This window comes from Schistocerca cancellata, chromosome 1 (assembly GCF_023864275.1).
Source record: "Schistocerca cancellata isolate TAMUIC-IGC-003103 chromosome 1, iqSchCanc2.1, whole genome shotgun sequence".
Classification (NCBI taxonomy): Eukaryota; Metazoa; Arthropoda; class Insecta; order Orthoptera; family Acrididae; genus Schistocerca; species Schistocerca cancellata.
Genome location: NC_064626.1, coordinates 538,559,467 through 538,569,866, shown reverse-complemented (window position 1 = coordinate 538,569,866; position 10,400 = coordinate 538,559,467). Strand labels below are relative to the sequence as shown.

General features: G+C 38.0%; 1 protein-coding gene across 2 annotated transcripts in view; it reads left to right on the top strand.

Moving 5' to 3' along the window:
- The window catches only part of LOC126179795 (ras GTPase-activating protein-binding protein 2), a 161,207-nt gene extending 156,756 nt beyond the window's left edge, over positions 1-4,451 (top strand). For both annotated transcript variants that reach the window (XM_049924641.1, XM_049924640.1), the window contains exon 12: positions 3,805-4,451. In XM_049924641.1, coding sequence (XP_049780598.1) covers positions 3,805-4,065 — 261 coding nt within the window. In that variant the 3' untranslated portion in view covers positions 4,066-4,451. The remainder of the gene's footprint in view (positions 1-3,804) is intronic.
- The last annotated feature ends 5,949 nt before the right edge of the window (positions 4,452-10,400 follow it).

The window sequence follows — 10,400 nt, the reverse complement described above, 5'->3', positions numbered from 1 at the left end:
TGTGAAAAATGCTAAATACGATTCGACAAAGGTGTCACAAAAATCACGATGCTGCTCGTGTGTAGCACACTGTATGGGAATGGTTGTGATTGGTCATGATACCTCATTACTCCCATCAGTCACCGTGCCAAGTTGAGTGTGACAGTGGCAGTATATATATGGCTTCAATTGTTACCGGCTGCTGGTTTAGATGTGCTGTGTAGAGTGCACTGGTGTCCAGAAACTTAGTTTGTAAAGGCTACTCGACTGCCAATGTTGTTTTACGTTTCTCCCCCCATGGACATTTTTTCATAAGTGTAAATTGCAAGAAAATTAAATATGTTGATGCAAAAATAATATGCAAATTAACATTGTCAACATAGGAAATTTGGCAGGGACAATACAACATGCCAAACAGTTGTTCCCAAATCCCCTCTTTTCTTCCCTCTGCACATTTCTGTCCTTCTTAGTTTTAGCTAGCTCACTTTTTTCTTCAAGTGTTCACTTAATACATTTTATTTCTACTGTTTATTACCAACAACATAGAGGAGACATTGAGTCGCAGTCAGGAACAGCGAAAAGACTGCTTTAAATGTTAGCTTGTCCAAAAGCCCTTCAAAGTAGGAAAAACAACCCCCCCCCCACACACACACACACGCGCCATATATGTGTGAGTTGTGTGTGCATGTTTTCTACTGGTGAAGAATGCCTTCTAGTCGATAGCTAAAATGTCTAGTAGTCTTTTGTTGTGCCTGTCTGCAACTGAGTGTCTCGTCATTATAGTGAGAGTAACAGTCTATCCTTTTCATAATAATGTTATTCCATCTGGTACTTTCCATTGTTCATTATTATTTGCAGTATGATTCCCAAGTGCTAATTTCTGATTTGTTTCCGTCCCTGTACTTAAATCCAACTCCTGACCTCTTTATTTTTTTTCATCCGTATAAATCAGTTTTTTAAAGAAAGTCTTTTCTCTTGCCAAGGCACAATCCTGTATCTTGTCTCAGAATGCTTCCTCAATCTTCTCACTGCTGCATTGGGAAAGTGGATGCAAAACTGGTGCAGCCCCAGAAACGGACTTTCTCGCAACATCAAAAGCATCGGCCGTTCGTCCTTCAGTTAAAGAGAGAGATGAGATGCTAGACATATTAAAACTATGTTATTTCTTGCAAGTGTTCCTTAATTCATGCCTTAAGTTCATCTTCCCTTGTCACTACGTATTTTTAAATTTTTCTGTGTATTTATGCATCATAATCTGGTGTTTTCCTCTTATTGTCACACAGAAGTGAACAATAAACAGAACTTCGCATACTCAACAATAAAGTGTTGCCTGCACTGTTTATGACAATGCTCTTCACACAGTCGCCTTGCAACCATTATTAACACTGTAGTGTGCATGAATCCACAAATGTGAAATAAAACACCATGCTGTTTCAATTCCGGAACTTCTTTTTTGCAAGTCCTTTTAAAACCAAAGTCCATAGTTGAGTTTCTGAGAGAGGTGCCCCCCCCCCCCCCCCCCCCCCTAACCTGCAAGTCCAATTCTGTGTGACAAGAGTTGTGAAGTTTCTGTAAAGATGATATTGCCTATATAGTTCATAATATGCCAAAATTGCTGTTTAATGTCATATTTATCTATGTCAAAAAAAGTGTGAATTTTACTTAGTCTGCCATGGGGCAGATATTTGAATCTGCTCCATTCAGCATAGTCTCTAATTTAATTTTTGGATATTAACATTTGCTCGCACATTCTGTCACCTTCTTTGTTGGCACTATCACATCTTCCTTGTTGTTAGGAAAGTGAAGCCAGTGATGTTTGTAGCAAGTTTCTCGCAGCTTTCTGTGAAGTCATTTTGTGCAGTCACTTTCCCTGCTTGTAATGTGAGGTAAAACTGTTTACTACTTTGAACTGTAATGTGACTGGACCTAGTCTTGTGACAAAGTTAGTTCATGCAACTACCAGGGTACTAGTACACTACGCCAGCTGATACTTTATGTGCTATTGATTGTTGACCGAATTGTATTGTTCAAAATTTTCCATATTTGCTCTCACAACTTTAGAATGTTGACGATGAAAATTCAAAGATTTTTCCACAAATGGATCCGAAGGTAAAACACAGTACATTGAAATTCAAATTATTTGTTTGGTATATTTCATGTACGATACCATTATTACAAAAGTGGACAAACAGTATTTTTACAAGAAAGAATTTCCTTGTCACTCATCCATGAAGTAACCCAACGCCCGGTACATACTCCTGTTGTGCTTGCAGAATGAGGCGGTGCGTTTGTCATGACATTAACATTGTATTCGAGAAGGATGTATTTCAGATGTGCATCAAGGCTCTAGTGGTTTTTTGTTGTTTCCATAAATTAAATAAGGCAGATTTGTGATTATTTTGAAAAGGATACTGCTGATTTCCTTCCCCGTCCTTTTCCTATCCGAACTGATTTTTTTTCTCGTGTGTTCTTATTGTTGGGGATGAGATTCTAACCATAATCCCAGTTTTTTCCACCCTACCTCAGAGTTAAACTCACATACTTCCAACTGTCTGCATTCATACTCCTGTCTTATAATAGCATTTACACCCCTAAAGACTGTATTAATGCTTGGAGAAATCCATAAGCCTCTCGTATAACCTACACCTTGCCTTGCAAGTCTCTTAAACCAGCTGTGCCACTAGAAACCTACTCCAAATGTCTACCCAAACTCAAATTCAAACTGACACTATTACTAATCCATCCACCAGAAACCACCATTTTGCAGAAGTTTGTCTACTTCAAATGTCTCATCAGCTAGAATGTCAAGATGCTGGATTTTTTAAAGATTTACAGTCCTTCACCCCCTCTTTAGTGGAAACACATCTTTGCAAAAACCTGGCCACATCTGACCAAAAGTATCAAACTTGAGAATGCCTTTGTTCAAACCTTGCCTCTTGTTATATAATTATGTAATGGATTAAACCAAGCAAGTGACAAATCATTCAAGAAAGAATACGTAATTTGCAGCATATATCATTGGCACACTGAAGACGACCTTGACTGGATTGCAAGCAAAGTGGTTTTTTGTGCTCCCCAAGACAGTCTTGCATTTCCCTTTAAGTGTGAGTTTCCAGAGTGAACTGTATTAAAAACTCTCTAACATTGCAGCCACTGTCGGTATTTTATTTTTTTATATTTTTATTTTAACCCCCCCCCCCCCCCAAAAAAAAAAAAAAAAACTCATCAGTCTCTTTGGTGTTATTGGCAAGATTCGTGCATCGTTTGCCAATAACACAAACCACTTGTCATAAAATAACAACAACGATCTGTGATCTTAAAACAGACCCCAAATTTGATGGTACTCCTTGCAGTTAATTGCTTAGCAGCTCAGCCTGGGGAATAACATATAAGGGAAAGCGTTTTACTGAGCAGAGCATGAGAGTTTTCAGTGGTTATTTTACAACGGATAAAGTCCAGACACTGTCCTTCAAACACAACACCTAGTCCTGCAGTCTCTTAGCATTAGCCCATGGCCTAAACCATCTTTTCCTTTGTGCCTACCCTGTAAATCGCCCATCAATAAGATAAGATAAGTGACAATGTTTCAGTTCTTGTCCATGTGCCTGTCTACTACTCAGTACATGCAGTACACAGCGAGTAATCGCATTCACACACACACACACACACACACACACACACACACACACACACACAGAGAGAGAGAGAGAGAGAGAGAGAGAGAGAGAGAGAGAGAGAGAGAGAGAGAGAGAGAGCTATTTTTATAAAAAATGCTTTTCCATGAGCACACACGTCACTAATAACATGCTTCCGTTATGTTTTTAGCCAATTTACTTTCAAGATCAGAAGCTGAATGTTGAAGAGAAGAAGACATCCTCAAATAGGCTACGTGTTGACCAACAAGGGCGCTTAGGCTCGAGCGGTGACACACTGATTGCTGGTGGTCGTGCCAACAGTGGCCTGGGAGGCCCACGAGGCGGCATGATACGAGGAGGTACGGGCCTTCATCGCGGTGGGGGACGTGGTGGCTTTGGCCGAGGAGAGGGGAGAGGTGGTGGTATGACTAGGGGTAATTATAGACGCTAACGAGTTTAATGTGAGAAGAGTTCTCTCTTCTGCATCATATGGTTTCTCAGTTGTGGAGAACGATCATGTTGAGGCTTTTAATTTTCTGAGCAGGGATTTATTTTGTCATGAAAACAGTACTATTGTTATATAATTATTTAATGGATTAGTAACCAAGCAAGTGACAAATCATTCAAGAAAGAATGCGTAATTTGCAACATGCATCGTTGGCACACTGAAGACGACCTTGACTGAATTGCAAGCAAAGTGGTTTTTTTTTTTTTGCCCTCCCCAAGACAGTCTTGCATTTCCCTTTAAGCATGAGTTTCCAGAGTGAACTGTTTTAAAAACTTTCTAACATTGCAACCACTGTCGCTGTTGTGGTTTTTTTTTTTTTCTTTCTTTTTGGCTAAATCAGTCTCATCGGCGTTATTGGTGAGATTTGTGCATTCAGTGTCGAGAGTTTACGTGGAATTTTCCGACAAAACTCTACCTGTGTTTATTTTCGTAGATGTTGTGAGAACTGTGGAAGTGCCAAAGTGTGACTAGGACAGTGATAGAGGCACACTTTAAAGAATACTTTCTGAACATTGGTGCTAATTTTCCTTTTCTTTTAATTACCAGTAGTTGCCTAAAGAGAAAATTGCATTAATGTTATTTGTTCAGTTCATTTCTACAGTTTGTCAAGTTAAAGGCAGTTCAGACACTTTTTCCCAGGTTCTGCCATTTACAGTTCTGAGGGCATTTCTGGTTATGAAGAGGGATGTGGAGGAACCCTCTCTTGGACTGCAGCAACTAGTCGTTCAAATACTTCTTTTGTTGAGTGGCTTTTAACTTAAGTTTTCATGTGAAGAATTTTGGAGACCCTAACTTCGTATTTGTTTGTGTAATTAAAATGCAGACTTGAATAATCACGGTGTGTTGTGGAAACCAAGTTGTGTGTGTTGTAGGAACTTAAAGAAATAACGTTTTAAGATGAAGTGATGATCGTACGAATTAAACATTTTGTGTAAGAAGAAACTGCAACAAATGTTCCAGCAATTCTTGACATGTTTCATTTCTGATGTTAAATACTGTCAGTGATACAGAAATAGTTGTGATACTTTTAGTATACATTTTTCATGTATTTTGTAATATTTTTCTGCCTGAGAATGAATTACATTTATACGATGTCTCCCTCCATATCTCCCTTCTGTGCCCGTCATCTTTCCTTTAATATCCCCTGTGATAATGTAATAATAAAATACAATGCATACAGAGTTAACAAATGTGTTTTGTTTCTTATTTATGGACTTTGGGCAACATAAACCAGTCATTGAACTATACGTCAATCACATGTTACTTCATGTGACTGTGAGCATACGTGCCCTTATCCGTCCTATACCCAGAAGATATGATGTTCAAAACATAAATAGTAAAATTAATACTGCAAACCTCCACCTGATACAGGCACTGAATTTAGCAAAACATGCATACAAAAAAAAGAGGTCAGAAACCATAAACAGATGCTAATAAGCAATTGGATTAAGACAAACAAGATGGGAAATAAAAAGAGTAATAGTGGCCATACCGTGGAAACTACACTAGACAAATGGGTCACGAAGTCACAGAGACGAAACACAAACCCCCTGACCCCTCAAAAAGGTGAAGAACCTGAAAGGATCAATAATGTGATGGTGATCATTATCGAGACATCCCTCCAGAACGTCAATGTGACGCCTCAGCAGTGTGAAGTGCATGTGGATACTTTTCAGGCCCACCTGGAAGATGAGTTGGCTGCAAAGGATGACCAACAGAAACAGCACAATTGCTCGGAAGTCAGCATACCTGGAATACAGCACAATTTAAACTAAAGGTCAGTGACACAGTAAATATGACTTCGAGCCCCCTGAGTAAACCCCACTCAGACCTGAAAATCTATTATCACAATGTCCAATCCTTGGGCAACAAAACTGATGACTTGAGCATTTTGCTGACCAGTGAACTCAATGATATCTCAGTAGTATGCCTAGCAGAGCAGTGGCTCTGCACTGATGTAGTTAAGTTAATCTCACTACCTAACTTCAAATTGTGTGAACACTACTCCAGATCAAATGATGGACATGGTGGGGTTGCTATCTTCATCAAACAACACATTGAATATAGCCCACTTCCTACCCTAAAGGAAATAGGAACAGACAAGATCTTTGAATGTGCAGCCATAAAGCTTACAGATATAAATGTAATTGTAGCTACAATTTACTGTCCCCCCTCCAATGGTATTAATGATTTTCTGTCATAAAGGACTTGTTTATATCCAAAATAAGTCAGTGGAAACAGGATGTGATTATATGTGGTGACTTTAATATAGACTTTCTCACCCACAACAGAAACAGGGAAACATTGGTTAACATTGCAAAAACTTATTATCTGCATGGCCTTGTAAACGAGTCCATTAGAATACCACCCACATCCAAGACAGCTCTAGATCAAATTTTTGCAAATAGAAATAAACTTAACCCAACTCTAGAAGAATACAATGCAGGATTCAGCGACCACTGAGCTGTCATTCTAAAGGTCGATGTTAGCTAAGATACCTCAAACCCAGTCCCACTTAAAACTCTACGAAGGTTTTTCACCCAAGAGAACTTGAACAAGCTAAATGCCCTCCTTAGTAAAGAAAAGTGGACAGAGATGTACGCAGCCAATGATGTCAGCGTGAAATTCAGCATATTTCTTGACAAAATGATCCACCACTTTGAAGAGGCCTTTCCACAAAAAACAGTAAGAATAAATAATAATAATAATAGAAACAAGAGTTGGATTAACACCAGCTATAAAAATCTCTTGCAAACACAAAAGAATACTCCACATGTTATGTAAACAAAGTAGTGACTTCCCCCAACTAACAGAATATTATAAAAACTACACATGTATCCTAAGAAGAGTGATAAGGCAAGCAAAAAGGATGCAAAATGATGAGTACATTGACAAATCCAGCAATAAAGTAAAAGCAATGTGAAATATCATAAAAAGGGAAAGAGGGGAAATGAAAGCTTTACACACGAACATAGAAATCAAACTGAACAATGAATCTATATCTAATCCCGAAGTTGTGGTGAACTCTTTCAACAATTTCTTTATGAGCATAGCTGAAAAATTGGTCAAAAATAATCCTAACACATATTACCCACCAGCAAACCAAAAAATCACATGTGAAGAGTCAGTTTTCATTACCAAAGTCACTGAAAATGATGTTGCAAAAGCCCTCAGAGTTAAAAAATTCATGTTCAGCTGGAATTGATGGTATCCCAGCAGCTGTAATCAAAAATTGTGAACACACAATTGCTGAACAATTAAGTCATCTCTGTGACTGTTCTTTCCAGGCAGGTATCTTCCCTGAAGCTCTGAAACTTTCTAAAGTAATTCCTGTCTTCAAAAAAGGTGATAATAAAGATATGAATAACTACAGGCCTATCTCAATCTCATCCTGCTATTCTAAAGTTTTTGAAAAAATAATGTACAAAAAAATGGACTTCATTGGAGGAAAAAAAAATTACTAAGTTTAGCTCAACATGGGTTCATAAGCAACAAATCTACTGAAACTGCAGTATATGATTGCATAAATACGCTATTAGAACTGTTAGATAGAAAACAACCCATAACAGGCATATTTCTGGATTTGTCAAAGGCTTTTGACACTGTTGACCACAAAATATCACTGGAAAAAATAGAACACTATGGTATCAGAGGAATTGCAAACAACTGGATTGCTACATTCCTAACCAATCAGATGCAGAGTGTCAGCATGAAATACACTAATAGACAAAGCAACTCAATAATCGAAATTCTATCAAGTAATAAAACAGTAAAGCAAGGTGTTCCACAGGGCCCAGTATTGGGACCCTTACTTTTCCTCCAGTATATTAATGACTTGAGGCTGAATGCTCATGCACACAAAACAATAATATTTGCTGGTGACACAACTGTACTACTCAAAGGGAAGAATACAGAGGCTGTTCAAAAAGCTGTGAACTTGGCCACTGAACAACTCAGCAACTGGGCTAAAATCAACAGATTAACTATCAACGCCAAAAAGACAGCTTCCATGAACTTTCACACAACACAAAATGTCAATTTCCTCTCAGCCATTTGTCACTGTAAATAACCAGCCAATAGATACCGACACTGTTTTCAAGTTCCTGGGTCTGTGGGTTCAAGATAACTTGAGATGGTATACACATACAGGAAAGGTAAATGCCAGGATTTGTACTGGCTGTTACGCATTGAGTGTTCTGAAAACGTGCTAGCCTGAAAACATTAACCAGCACGTACTACGCTTACGTACTAGCCCACCTAAAATATGGTGTAATATTCTGGGGAAATTTTCCAACTGCTCTGAGCACATTCAGAATCCAGAAGAGAGCAATGAGGATTATTACTGGGAGCAAACCCAGAGACTCCTGGAAACCCATCTTCAGAAAGTTGGAAATCCTTACACTGCCTTGGCTCTACATTCTCAAGACTCTAAAATTTTTCAGAAACCACATAGTGCCAACTGACACCAGAGTCGTAAAAAATAATGAAATACATGAACACAACACCAGGAAAAACGCAAATCTGCATCTTATACGTACAAACACTCAAAGGGAGCTTTCCACATGGGCCTCCAACTGTTCAACAATCTTCCCACTAGTATTAAGTCCATCGAAGACAACATAAAATTTAGAAAGCCATGAAGTCATATTTGTTGTGTCACTGTTTTTACTCTGTAAATGAATACTTAGAACAGTAATCTTGCTATTTGTGTTAAATTGAAAACATTGAGGAATATATTACATTAGGATACTATAGGCCTATGCTAATATATGTTAACAATGTTAACTGATATTTTCTGACATGTGCAACACACTGTGTACCATCAGATCACATGGAATAAATAAATAAGAGTTGTTAACACATTGAATGACATATGCCCACTGGTGGGCATTTTGAATTCTGTCAACGCGTATGCTAACCTGTGGTCATTCAGTGTATCTTACTTCAAGCCTGTGTGCACAACCTTGGGCATGTTTTATGTATTATAAACATACACCAGAGGAACAACAAAGCCATATGCAGACTGAGGAGAACGTGTACACTGATACTAAGTTTCGAGGATCAACATTAACACGTTACACGATTATGTTTTTTGTTTTCCTGAAATGCTACATAGAAGGTTACAAATATGTTCATAAAATAAAAATATTGTGAACTAGCTCTTACAACTAGTAACATATTTATTCATCCAAGTGTTTAAGAGGAAATGAGTGATATTTGTAATAATAAAGGAAATAAGTATCTAAATGAAATGCAGCGAAATTGTGAAACGAAAATTAAACTAATGCTTTGTTTTAGCAATTTCTGTGATGAAAAGTAAAGCCATTGGAAATGCGAAAAAGGCTTCTGTACCAAGTACATATAGTGATATTTTTGGAAACATTCAAGGCTCATCGGTAAGTTACATGTGTCTCAGAGTGTGTTAATTTTTTCCCATTTTTGTGAGAATAAGCAGCATTCTGCCATTGGGTCATGGTTTTGTAGCATGGGCTGCATGTTTTCTTGGTAACCCTTTCTGCCTCTCCTCGTATTCTTTCAGCAATTGTTAAGGCTTGCAGCTGGAAGGTCTTGACAAATTTGGATCCAGTGTAGGATACGTAAGTACTTCAGTGAGAGTTTCTTGGAAATTATTGATGCCCAGTTTATTGTACAAAGACACAGCATTTACAATAGATTTAGAAGTGATTAAATGGAAGACAAGTGTCTTTTACTGTTTGACAGGTCTTCTTTTACACATGTGGTATATGAAGCCATCTGGTTTGAGGTCAGTAAAGACCTTTCCGTTTGTATAGTGGGCTTACTTGTTTCTTTTCCTTTTCGGGTAACTAAACACCATTGAGTCGTCATGTTTAGTACGAAACAATAGCATTTCTTGTTTACCCTTCCACTTTAGGACTACAGTTTTATTTCCACTCTGTTGGGCTGTAATATCTATCTAAGAGTTGATCCATTAGTTCTTTTACCGCCCTTGACAACAAATATATTGTCTGCTCTTTGGCAGCGTAGACTTTGAACGACCAAGTATAACCACCTCTAATACAAAACTTTGTACAAACCACTTCTTGTGGAGTGTAGAAGTCCTTGAATTTCTACCCCTGAATATCCACAGATTGTGAGATTTTGAAGAGCCTGTTTTCTGGACCTCTTTCTTGCTCAATATTTGATAAATGCAACATTGAAAGTAACAACTCAATTCTGTTATGACTCATTATTTTTGGTGTCCCATCTTCATAAATTCTTTTTGGACCAGTAATTCCTCAATTTGGGAAACTGCATAA